At 44.2% G+C, this 13,671-nt stretch overlaps 1 protein-coding gene across 3 annotated transcripts in view; it reads right to left on the bottom strand.

Moving 5' to 3' along the window:
* The window catches only part of cnih3 (cornichon family AMPA receptor auxiliary protein 3), a 149,716-nt gene that overhangs the window by 104,752 nt on the left and 31,293 nt on the right, over nucleotides 1-13,671 (bottom strand). For all 3 annotated transcript variants that reach the window (XM_085246883.1, XM_085246881.1, XM_085246882.1), the window contains exon 2: nucleotides 1,339-1,407. In XM_085246883.1, coding sequence (XP_085103009.1) covers nucleotides 1,339-1,407 — 69 coding nt within the window. The remainder of the gene's footprint in view (nucleotides 1-1,338; nucleotides 1,408-13,671) is intronic.

Below are 13,671 nucleotides of genomic sequence, written 5' to 3'. Positions count from 1 at the left end.
GACAACAATAATTTATTATTGTAAGACTTTTTCTGAGTTAAAAGATTGCCTTTGTTATTTTTATGGAAACGTTAGCAGAGTGTACTAATGCGCCATAATGCCAGCACGTTAAACTGCTATCAGAGCACCGAAAAAGCCTCTTTGAAATAAATAGTATCACAAAAATCATTTTTAGAATCTCAACCAACAGATCTGAACTTTACTTGTAAAGTGTAGAAAATGGTTGTCAATGTTTTGCATCTTTGGAAGGTTGAAGTTAAGCTGCTTGTGGAAAACTCTGATAAATGATGCTGCCCTGCTGAAAGGGCTTCCAGATCAGAACTGCCGATGACACAATTTAATGATGTCTCTGCATGCTTTAAAAAAAAAAATCACATATTCAGCTGAAATGTACATCATATTTCTAAATGATTCAGCAGGAACTTTAATCTATTAAGCTGTGATAGTATCTCCCACAACTTACAAAAGTCCTGCAGTAAAGAAAGAAAATATTTTTGAACAAAAACCAAAAAGTTACACTCAAATAAATTTCTGCCTCAAATGCTAACTTGACTGATTTTGTTACATAAAAAAACTCCACAAATTTGTTACATAAGTGCAAAGTCATTACATTTAGTGGAATATGGTCAAGTGAAATTTACTTGCATTTATTTTCCTTCATGATTAAAAATAAACCCTTGATTATATATATTTCAGTTGCTTTTTACTCTGAATTATTGCTTCATGTTAGTGGAAGGTGAAGAATCATTTGAAATCAGTTGAAAGCTTAGGTAATGATGTCACAAGCTATATAGTTTGATTAGCATCCCTCTTATAATTGTGAGTCAGCAAATATTGCCATAGACATGTGTCTAGCAATGAGCTTGTATTAAACATCTAGGGTTGAGGATTTAGAGTTGACAGTTTAAAAATGGCTTGCATTGTTAAAATCATCATTGGCGGGCCACATTTACCTATGTTTGTGGCTTGTCACTTCGATTTTATTTATAACCATATTCAAGGTTGTTTTTTTGTAAAAGATGAGTCATTCATACTTAACACTTGGGCCTGCAGTCTTATAATAGGAGTCTGCTTGTCAGCCAGGAAGTGAGAAGAGGACGGCATACAAAACTAGAATGTTGCCAACTGCTTGATTTGAAATTAATGGAAAGAGAAACAGAGAAGAAACAGTCAAAATATACTGGGAAAGACTGAGAACCACTTCTTGCAATGTTTTTGCATTATACGGGACTTTCCATTTTTTCTCATAACGCAACACACAGACAGTAAGATAATCATGAAAAGAAATCTGTAAAAGAAGGGTGTATGAATAAAAATGAACAGGGAAAGCAGACCTACCGCATGGAGTGGGTTGCCCTGATCGATTGGCACCTTGAAATCTGCCTGAAGCTCATCAAAAGCTGTTATCTGACACAAAGAGAGGGAAAGAAATGATCACTGTATAACAAGTAAGATAGAGGGACTGTAAAGAGCAACATTTCTCACTTTGAAAGAACATCATTATTTCACAGAAACAGCCTGCAGTGTAGATTTATGTACCGAGCTGAGCTGCAGAGTGCCAATGTTATTAGACTGTCTTTGCTTTATGCTAAATAAGTAAAATTAATCATAACCATAATCATAATCCATAATCATAACCATATAAATCATAAGTACTTTCCAAATACAATGAAAAAAAAATGTAAAGAAAAGTGTATGAGTTCAAAGATTTACATCTCTTTAGTCTGCTTCACCATAAAGCACTATTGCTTTTCAGACAGATAGAGCGAGGTAGAGAGATTCATATCTTCAGCAGGCAAAGATAGGCAAATTAGTCCACTTATGTTTAAAATCCATCTGAATTATGTAAGGACAACATGTCAGCAGTTTGATGTTTCATTTGCTGAACAAACTAGTCAACTTGCTGCAATGCCAGAAAAGCATTTGACATGGAGATTATATTCTGTACTTTAAAACCTCATCTCTCTCCAAGTTGCTTTTACTAAGAGCCATTATTGATCCATCCATCCATCCATCCATCCATGAGTAGTAGCTCAGTGTCTTTCCCTCTGACAAACAGTTTGATTACATTCTCACACTGTGGGAGAGATTATTCGCTAAGTGTCCAAGATCAACAATTTTGATCCACTTCAAAGAAAGTTGTACTAATGTCAGCTAACAGCACCTAACAGAGGCTAACATCAACTAGCAGATACTAACTGGACCTAACAAATGGTAACTGCCGCTACCAGGAAAAACATAGAAGTGAGCTACACTAACTTATCAACCCGTATCAGACCCTTTCACCAAAATTTACAGCCTCCTCCAGAGTTAATAGACATGGACACATATTGACAGTTGAGGTAAACAGCAGACTGAAAGTCTAAACTCACAACAGAGTTATTTGTCCTACAGCAGCCACCGTACACAGCAAATTCAAAAGTGTTAAATGTTTTGGTGTTAATAGTCTTCTTGCAAAAGTATAGTTAATTTTACTCTAAGCAGAGTCACATTCTTTTAATGTAACTCTGAGGTGTAAAATGATAGTAGTTAAAATCGAGTGTTAAAAATGAGTGTTTCTCTGTCAAATCTGGAGGTGTTACAATGGAAACATTAACTCTTGACCTCTTAACTCTGAACTCCTAGAGGGGCTATGACAACAATAGAGTAAATTCACAGACTCCGCCCCCAGCACGGCTCCAATCGAAGCTGAAGTGAAGCCGTTTCTGAACATTTTGCTCTACATATTTGAGTTGTTTGCCATGCTTGGTAAGTCATTTTTTCAAAGATTGTTTCAATTATTATTATGAGCTTTTACTTCTGTGGCTCTTTGGAGTTGAGACAAAGCTGTGTGAAAGGCATTAGCCATGTTGCTCGGTGATAGCATAACATTCTGTTTTAGCTAGCTGAAAGGTATTGTTTGCGGGCAAATACCACAGCCTTGAGAAAAAGCTTGCATGTGAATTTTCAGTCAAACTTTTGGTCAAATACACCTAAAACAATGTGTAGAATGTGAAATGTTGGTATAATGGTGCTACTTGAAGCCTGAAACCGATCGCCCAAAAAAAAACAAAAAACAAAAAAAAAAACACACGAGCAAACAGCAGTAGCAGACGTCCTGACTGGGTTCTACGTTAGCATAGATCCCTCCAGAGTTTTGTGCACACGGTTTAGGTAAAAATCAAAAAGGTTGAGGTTTTACATTTAGTTCAGTATTACCTGTTGCCTGTGTCCTTGTCTTTTGGGAAAATACTTTACACAAGTAATGGCTCAAAGAGGATTCCTTTTTTTTTTTCTTTTTTTTTTTTTTTTTTACTGTACTGCAATTGATTACTGGATTATTTGTGCCATTAATTAGTGTCAACTAATTTTTATTCAATCTCCGCACAGGATATGCTTGTGAAGATGGAATATGGGGGAGAGCAGAAGTGCGTTGAAGTTCCACAAAGGGATGAATGAAGGACATGCATATTGTATTGAAGAAATAAGTGATGAGAATGCTGTTATTTGCATTTACCATGTCAGACCTTTTGATAAACAAAATTCTAATGAAAGTGAGAACATGTATACTGTTACATCTTTCAGAAAATGTTTTGAAATTGTGGTGCACAGTTCAGAATAAATGTTTTTCAAAAACCATTGCATCTTTTTAGTAAATGTTTATTTCCAAAAGAAATTTCTAGAAGTTCAGAACAGTAAAATTCCCGCTTTTTAGAATGAATTAGAAGATAACTCTTACGTAGTTAAACTAAAATACTCTTTGAGAGTTAATATATAAACTCTTAACACCAAGTGTTAAATTATCAACTCCAGACAGATTTGGTGTTTAACACTAAATCAGAGTTAACGTACCAACTCTCCAAAAAGAGTTAAATTAACACTCTCTGGTGTGGACCCGTATAGACACTTTAATAGTGTTGAAATCAAATCCAACAGTGTTAATTTGGACATGCTGGATTTGCTGTGTAGCAATGATTATGCAATTGAATTGGGAGGGTAAGAAAACAGAGCTCAGGTGACTGCAATCTGAAATCTACTGACATCAAGTGGTGAGATTTTACACACTGTAATGAAATATAAAACATTTTGTATGGGTTTGGAGTATTACATCATCTGCCATTTGAAAACGACACTTCAACTTCATCATCATTCACACAATCTGCCATAATTAATCAGATCTACCCACAAGTGACATCAAGCCATTCACCCACCACTGCACTGTAGGTCTTAGTTTAGTTCTTAGTGATAACAATGCTATTGATGAATAGCAGTAAAAAACGATGCAACAGTTCAATTGGTGTTTTGTGTTGCAGTGGAAGCAATTGCACTACAAAGACAGATGCCACTGCTTGACTAGCTGGGCCTCATGAGGCAATGAGAGAGCTAAAGTGACAGTGCTGGAAAAGATTAGTGTATTTCTCAGTGTATCCATGAGATACTCTGTGTCTCCAGTGCGCGTATATCATGGGAGAGCTGTGAGTTGTGAGAACACCAACAGCACACATATCAGTGTGTGCGTGCCACGTTTAGATATTTTTGTGAGGACCAAAACTTGGAATGCTACTACTGGGGACCAACAGTGCCTTATGGGGACAAAATGCTCGTCCTCAAGAGTTTGAAAGAATTTTGGAGACTGAAAATGTGGTTTTAGTGTAAGTTAGTTTATGGTTAGGTTTAGGCTAAGAGTTAGGGTTAGGTATTCAAGTTTGATGAGTTAGCCGTTAAGGAAAGCATTATGTTAAGTACAGGGTGGGCCATTTATATGGATACACCGTAATAAAATGGGAATGGTTGGTGATATTAAAGGCCTATTTGTGGCACATTAGTATATGTGATGGGGCACACTCCTCAAGATGGGTGGTGACCATGGTGGCCATTTAGAAGTCGGCCATCTTGGATACAACTTTTGTTTTTTCACTAAGAAGAGGGCCATCTGACACATCAAACTTACTGGTAGTGTCACAAGAAAAACAATGTTGTGCTTGGTTTCAACGTAACCTTATTCTTTCATGAGTTATTTACAAGTTTCTCTTTTTTCACAGCCATTGACACGTCGAAGAGTTTAACATGTGAGGAGCCGATCGAAATTGTGTTGATATCTGGTGAACGCAGTAACCAGGTCATTGCAGTAGATTTCAATGCAAGACACCCTACGAGACCACCCATCTCCCCTGCTACAGTTAGCAAACTGCTTGCTAAATTTCGGGAAACTGGTTCAGTGTTGGATTTGCCAAAATGTGGACGCAAGAAAACTGTCACTAATGAAGAAACATCAGTGGCTGTCCTAGCTTTATTCAGCAAGAGCCCACAGCATAGCACTCGCCACATGTCACTGGAGAGGGGCATTAGTCGAACATCCCTTCGGCGGATATTAGCTACTCACAAATTGCACCCTTACAAACTCCAGCTACTGCAGAATCTCAACGAGGATGACCCAGATCGGCGCACAGAATTTGCAGAATGGGCAAAACAAAAATTGGAACAGGACCCTCAGTTCACGCAGAAGATTTTGTTCAGTGATGAGACAAACTTTTATGTGAATGGCAAAGTTAACAAACAAAACCACCGCTATTGGTCTGACACTAACCCACATTGGATGGATCCCTCCAAGACTGTTAGAACAACAAAAGTGCTGTTTGGTGTGGTATATGGGGTACGATAGTGGGTCCATTCTCAAGGCTCAACCTCAAGGCCACTGGATATTTGAAATTGCTACATGATGATGTGTTTCCCTCTTTATGCACTGAAGCTGGCACGTTCCCTGAGTTTTTCCAGCAAGATGGTGCACCACCATATTATGGGTGCCCAGTCCGAGCATTCCTAGATGAACAGTTGGATTTGTCGTCGTGGGCCAGTTGAATGGCCCCCAAGGTCTCCCAATCTGACCCCCTTAGACTTTTATCTTTGGAGTCATCTGAAGGCAATTGTCTATGGTGTGAAGATACGAGATGTGCAGCACCTGAAACTACAGATACTGGATGCCTGTGCTGGCATTTCTGTGGTCAGAAACTTGTAAATAACTCATGAAAGAATAAGGTTACGTTGAAACCAAGCACAACATTGTTTTTCTTGTGACATTAGCAATAAGTTTGATGTGTCAGATGGCCCTCTTCCTATTGAAAAAACAAAAGTTGTATCCAAGATGGCCGACTTCTAAATGGCCACCATGGTCACCACCCATCTAGTGGAATGTGCCCCGTCACATATACTAATCTGCCACAAACAGGACTTTAATATCACCAACCATTCCCATTTTATTACGGTGTATCCATATAAATGGCCCACCCTGTAGATATGGTCACTAAGATATGAAAACAAGTGTGTGTGTGTGTGTGTGTGTGTGTGTGTGCAGAGTCAGTAAAATTGGATTTCTGTGTGTGTAGTATAAAAATACTATCAATGCATTATATGTTATATGAGCAAGAGACCAATGAAGCAGTTTCATATGTGTTTGCACATGTGAATGTGTGTACGGGGAATTAACAGTGATGACAGAGGTTCACACCAATCTTAGTTATTTCCCTGGGCTCTCCCACACACTGAAAGGCAGTGCTTTACATGTTATTTCCCAGTGGATCCTAACAGTGTTTGTGGCTCATTGCCTTGGTCTGTTACAGCACGTTAGCTTCCCCCAGGCTGTTCCTCATGGAGGACACACACACACACACACATCAATCCAAGCACAGTATGTACTCTTCCACAGAGACTACACATCATGCAGCAGAAAATTATCACCTATGCATTTTTATGAGCACGATATGAGAAGAAACACTCGATGTTCTGAGTGCATGTCATCCTTAGATGATAATTCACAGAATAAAAACCCGGTAGATGCACCAGAAATCAGAGGGTTGTATGCAAAATATAATTTAACGCCTCTTATTCAGGAAGGGGTTGAATTGAAAGCAATATAGCAAACAGACTGTTATATAGTGCTTTTCTATTCTTACCGAGTGCTCAAAACACTTGTACACAACAAGCCATAGCCACCCATTCACATTCATATTAATAAAGTGCTTATCATTGCCTCCATTATCAGATGTGCCTTGCACTCTCCTTCTTTTTGAATCCTCTGGAGATTCGTCCAACCAGTGTCCTATCATATGTCCAAATTGCCTGGAATCGATGGTTCAATGGTTTTCAAACACCGGCACAGGCCAGATTTAAAAAAACAAACAAAAAAAAAACCATTTCAATGGAGAGCAAATGAGGTTCTGGTGCAGCAAATCATTTCACAACAAATTTCAGAGATGTTGATCACTATGTTGAATAATCACTTGGTTTTATGTATTTAGTTTAAAAAAGAAACTATATGAAACCAAACGTTTCAAGGCGACCTCAACCACACTACAAAGAGAACTTACTTTGGTAGCTTGTATCTATGATATAAATCTTTCAGTTTTAACCTGCAGGTACAGTCAAATATAACTTAGACTGAGCTGTAAATCTGGAGTTTCACCTCTTGTACTCCTTCAGCGAATCCTACGTTTACCACGTTAGAAGGTTTTGTGTGCCGGTTTAAGAGGAGAAAATAGCTCCTGGCTGGGTCATTCAAGGTAAACAGTTTGGGCATTTGAGAAGAAGCAATTTATGAAAACTTCAACATCTGAAGAAAGGATAGCACTGTCATTTGCTGAAGCAAACCTGGATAGAACAACTTGCCCTGAGGCAAAGAAGCCTGAGGCATGGGTTTGGAGCAAGACAGCAGAAGAACCCTTGTGAAGTGGCAACTTTCAAAGAAAGCTTAAATTGCTTGGACTTTGTTTACTGAGTACCTTCTCCTGAAGCAACTCAGGGGCAAAAAGGGCTTTGAGTGAGGCAAAAGATCAGAGCAAGAACCCAAACCAAAGCTCTGTTTGCTTGGATTACAGATACCAAAACCAGTACGGCTGCTTTGGTTTCTTCTCCTAACAAACTTATTTTAGCAGTAAAGCCAAATTTTGTTAGTCATATAGCAAAACTGTCATTGATAAAAGGGGCGATTGTGGCTGAAGAGTTGGGTGTTCGCTTTGTAATTGGAAGGTTGCCGGTTCGAGCCCCGGCTCGGACAGTCTTGGTCGTTGTGTCCTTCGGCAAGACACTTCACCTGCCACCTACTGGTGAGGGGCCGATGGCGCAATATGGCAGCCTCGCTTCTGTCAGTCTGCCCCAGGGCAGCTGTGGCTACTACTGTAGCTTGCCTTCACCAGTGTGTGAGAGTGAATGAATAGTGGTATTGTAAAGCGCTTTGAGGGGTCCCAAAAAGCGCTATATAAATGCAATCCATTATTATTATTATTGATACAAGCCACAACATTGGACAAAAGAGTCAGAGCATCAAATTCCACATTTCAAGACTGAGCTTATTTTTACTATCGACTGTTCTGAAACTTTAAGGGAAAACACACCAGAAAACAGAATTCCACCCCCTTTATCTCAGACTGCTCAGTCATGATCAGACACAAACATCTGCCCCTGAGCTGCAGACTACACAACCAAATCTCAAATTTGTCACATGCTCGAAGGGTGATTCCTTTGCAGTGACTGCATGCTGTGTTTTTGAAAATCCAGTTTTATTTTGATGTGGATGTTCACTGTAACAGAGTGCTTTGAAGTTAGGGTTGGCTGGCAAAAACAGCCAAACTGGCACCCTCCGCTCTTCTTTTGCCATGCCAAACTCTCCAGTGTCTTTCATTGCGACTAAGAGACTGACACCATGCTGTGTGTGTCTTTCCTGGGAAAGAGAGCAAAAAAAATGTTTATTTAGCCTAATTTGTTTGCCAAATTAAATTTGCAATTTCAGTTATGCCCGACCAAAAACATGCTTTAATTCTACCATGTAGCCGTTCATTTTAGAAACAACAAAAATCAGTAATAACAGAAATATGAAACGGTGGTTGCTAACAGGTAACAAACAAGCAATGGTTAAAGTGTGCTGCAACAATCCAAAAAGGCCTTCTGGCACCAGTTAATGTGAATTTAAATCAGATAGGCAGTTCAGTATAGGGCTGTGCGATATGACCAAAATCTCATATCCCGATATAAGACATCTATCATCCCGATAACGATATAAATCACAAAGTTTTAACGTTTTCTGTAAATTCTGTGAATCTCGGGCAGCTCGACTTGCGTGAAGTGTTTCCAGCTGGGTGTTGTGTACCTGGAGTTCAATGTTTTAACGGATGCATTAAAGGATGCATTTTTAGACATAAGTTGTAATGGCTGCCATTTCCTTTGTGAGTATTTATAACACAGCGTGCTGCGGGGAAAAGCCTGTTCTAATGTTTGAGTCTAAGGTTTATTTTTTAGCACCTGACAGCTCTTTATTGCTTCTCATCCGTAAATACTCTGCAGACTCTTTCGTGTGATTCAGTTTATTTTGAAAAGTCTCAACAGGATCTTGAGCTTTATTGTGAAAGGTTTATGTGGAGAATAAACAACCGGACACACGATGGTTTTAACGTCGTTGTTGCTAACAACCACGCATAAAAACAGGCGCTTGTCCGTCCGTAGTGTGGTTATATTAAATATAAGAGAATGAGAGAACTTTAAGAAATTAATATAGCCACTACAGTGGCCATCAAAACGATGAAAAAATATTGCCATGAACAGTTTATTTAGCGACACCACGAAACAAACGATAGCGTAAAATGAAATGATAGACGTTTTTATATCGTCATCCGATATACATCGTTATATCGATGTTACGGTTCGGCGTTGGCAGTGTATTGTTTTAGGCGTTTTGTTTTGGCGTGACTGTTATGCGTTTCCTGTTTTACTTTGAAAGTCTGTGTTATCTTAGTGTTCAGTTTACGTTTCCTTGTCTCGTCAGGTCTTATTTGCCCCAGCTGTGTATCCCTCCTGTGGTCCATTCCCTAATTGCTCCTTCTATGTATTTAAGCCCTGTGTTTCTGTATGTCATGGTCGCGATCTTCCCCCCCCCGTTGTAAATAGTTTGGCGCCTTGTGTTTGGTGATGTAAATAAATGTCGTATCTTGCTTTAAATCTCGTCTTGGGATTATTTTTGTGGAAGCTGCACGCCGGTTGCCTAGGCCGGGGTGTAACATATGGGGGCTCGTCCAGTCGCTGGGGGGTCCGTGGACCGCTTAAGCCGTCCGCCGTCGCTGGTGGGTCCGAGGGGGGGACCGCTTCAGCCGTCTGTCTTTGCTGGAGGGTCCGAGGGACCGCTCCAGCCTTCATCCGCCGTCGCTGGAGGGTCCGGGGTACCGCTCCAGTCTTCATTTGTCTTCGCTGGAGGATCCGAGGGACCGCTCCAGCCTTCATCCGCCGTCGCTGGAGGGTCCGGGGAACCGCTCCAGTCTTCGTTTGTCTTCGCTGGAGGATCCGTGGGACCGCTCCAGCCTTCTGCAGCTGGTGGGCTGCGTGTCTGTGTTTGCAGCTGGTGGGCTGCGTGTCCGTGTTTGCAGCTGGTGGGCTGCGTGTCTGTCTTCGCTGGAGGACCCGTGGGACCGCTCCAGCCTTTCGTCTGTCTTCGCTGGAGGATCCGAGGGCCCGCTCCAGTTTTCCGTTTCCACTGGAGGACCCGTCCAGCCATCAGCGTCGCCTGCGGGACGGCGGCCGGTGCCATATGGGCTGGACATGGAACAAACATTTTTCGTTGGGGTTGTATGTTTTAAATGATTGTTTTTTTGGGTGGGGGGGTATGTTACGGTTCGGCGTTGGCAGTGTATTGTTTTAGGCGTTTTGTTTTGGCGTGACTGTTATGTGTTTCCTGTTTTACTTTGAAAGTCTGTGTTATCTTAGTGTTCAGATTACGTTTCCTTGTCTCGTCAGGTCTTATTTGCCCCAGCTGTGTATCCCTCCTGTGGTCCATTCCCTAATTGCTCCTTCTATGTATTTAAGCCCTGTGTTTCTGTATGTCATGGTCGCGATCCCCCCCCCCCGTTGTAAATAGTTTGGCGCCTTGTGTTTGGTGATGTAAATAAATGTCGTATCTTGCTTTAAATCTCGTCTTGGGATTATTTTTGTGGAAGTTGCACGCCGGTTGCCTAGGCCGGGGTGTAACAATCGAACAGCCCTAGTTCAGTAACAAATATTGTCAAGCTAGCTCATTTTTGGTATGCTGCAGCCACATACAGTGGGGCAAAAAAGTATTTAGTCAGCCACCGATTGTGCAAGTTCCCCCACTTAAAATGATGACAGAGGTCAGTAATTTGCACCAGAGGTACACTTCAACTGTGAGAGACAGAATGTGAAAAAAAAATCCATGAATTCACATGGTAGGATTTGTAAAGAATTTATTCGTAAATCAGGGTGGAAAATAAGTATTTGGTCACCTCAAACAAGGAAAATCTCTGGCTCTCACAGACCCGTAACGTCTTCTGTAAGTGTCAAGGCGCGGCTGTGTGGCAGGCAGGAGGAGGACCCAAACGCAAAACTCACAGACACGGAGATGAACTCAAAATCACAGCTTTAATGCTGGAGTGGCAGAACATAGGAAATACAAAACTAAACTGGGAAAAGTAAACTAACATACGCAGAGACACAGGGAGATCCACACAACATGAGGGACGACGTCACACTGAACAGAGGGAGACGCAGACAGAAATACACAGAGGGTTAACGAGGGAAGTGGGAACACACGGGGAACACAGGTGACACTGATAATCATAACGAGACAGGGCGGGGTGAACTGAGCACTGACGGGAGAGGTGAAACAGGAAGTACAGGAGGAGAGAGAGCACGAGTAGAACACCAACGTAACAGGCAGGGGAGACATGGAATAAACACGAAAGGGGACGAGGGCTCATAAATACATAGAGGGCACACAGGGGGAAGAGAGAGCACGGGGAGAACTTAGACATAATGGGCAGACACAATAACACCATGGACAGACAGAGGGAACACAGAGAAGTGGGAGCAGGCAGGCAAAGAACAGAAACCTAACAAATGGCAAAATCACAACAGAATACACACTCGGAATGAACAAAAGCATAAGGAAACACAAAACACTGAGTCCTCAGACTCAGGACCATGACAGTACCCCCCCCTCAAGGGCTGGCTCCAGACAGCCCAAACACAGAAAAACAAAACCAAACAGAAAACAACCCAGGGCGGGCGGCGGGGGCCCAGGACGGAGGGCTCGGAACAGAAAACAAAGAGCACAGAAAACACCGGAGCCCAAGAAAACAACCCAAAACACAGAGCAGTTCAGGGGGCCGACCGTGCGGAAGGCAACGGCGGAGACGCGGAAACAGTTCAGGAGGCCGACCGTGCGCAAGGCAACGGCGGAGACGCGGAAACAGTTCAGGAGGCCGGCCGTGCGCAAGGCAACGGCGGCGACGCGGAAACAGTTCAGGAGGCCGGCCGTGCGCAAGGCAGCGGCGGCGACGCGGAAACAGTTCAGGAGGCCGGCCGTGCGCAAGGCAGCGGCGGCGACGCGGAAACAGTTCAGGAGGCCGACCGCGCGGAAGGCAGCGGCGGCGGCGAAGGAGACGACGGAGCAGTTCAGGAGGCCGACCGCGCGGACGGCAGCGGCGGCCCTCCAGTCCCAGGCGTGCCGGCCATGGCCCGGTGGGCGCAGGGCCAGACGAGGCAGCTGATGAGGATGCTGGACCAGACGAGGCAGCTGATGAGGATGCTGGACCAGACGAGGCAGCTGATGAGGATGCTGGACCAGACGAGGCAGCTGATGAGGATGCTGGACCAGACGAGGCAGCTGATGAGGATGCTGGACCAGACGAGGCAGCTGATGAGGATGCTGGACCAGACGAGGCAGCTGATGAGGAGGCTGGGGCAGACGAGGCAGCTGATGAGGAGGCTGGGGCAGACGAAGGCTCTGAAGAGGAGGCTGCGGCAGACGAAGGCTCTGAAGAGGAGGCTGCGGCAGACGAAGGCTCTGAAGAGGAGGCTGCGGCAGACGAAGGCTCTGAAGAGGAGGCTGCGGCAGACGAAGGCTCTGAAGAGGAGGCTGCGGCAGACGAAGGCTCTGAAGAGGAGGCTGCGGCAGACGAAGGCTCTGAAGAGGAGGCTGCGGCAGACGAAGGCTCTGAAGAGGAGGCTGCGGCAGACGAAGGCTCTGAAGAGGAGGCTGCGGCAGACGAAGGCTCTGAAGAGGAGGCTGCGGCAGACGAAGGCTCTGAAGAGGAGGCTGCGCCAGGCGAGGTTGCAGATGGCGGCTGGACAGGCTCCTCGGGCCCTCCAGCTGATGCGGCGTGAGGCTGAACGGGCCCCTCGGACCCTCCAGCGGAGACAGGAGGCTGAACGGGCCCCTCGGACCCTCCAGCGGAGACAGGAGGCTGAACGGGCCCCTCGGACCCTCCAGCGGAGACAGGAGGCTGAACGGGCCCCTCGGACCCTCCAGCGGAGACAGGAGGCTGAACGGGCCCCTCGGACCCTCCAGCGGAGACAGGAGGCTGAACGGGCCCCTCGGACCCTCCAGCGGAGACAGGAGGCTGAACGGGCCCCTCGGACCCTCCAGCGGAGACAGGAGGCTGAACGGGCCTCTCGGACCCTCCAGCGGAGACAGGAGGCTGAACGGGCCTCTCGGACCCTCCAGCGGAGACAGGAGGCTGAACGGGCCTCTCGGACCCTCCAGCGGAGACAAGGAGGTGCTGGCCGGGCTCACTGGAACCCCCAGCGGACGAGGTAGATGGCGGCGTGGGAGCCGCGGAGTCCTGGATGAGCTCATCCGAGCTTCCAGCAGGAGCTGATGTAGAGCCAGAGAGGTTTGGGACCCCTGGCTGAATGTTA

This window comes from Mchenga conophoros, linkage group LG15 (assembly GCF_057382185.1).
Source record: "Mchenga conophoros isolate Kocher_MC1m ecotype Shallow Benthic linkage group LG15, M_conophoros_male_GT1.1, whole genome shotgun sequence".
NCBI classification, from domain to species: Eukaryota; Metazoa; Chordata; class Actinopteri; order Cichliformes; family Cichlidae; genus Mchenga; species Mchenga conophoros.
This window is presented reverse-complemented; position numbering and strand designations above follow the sequence as displayed.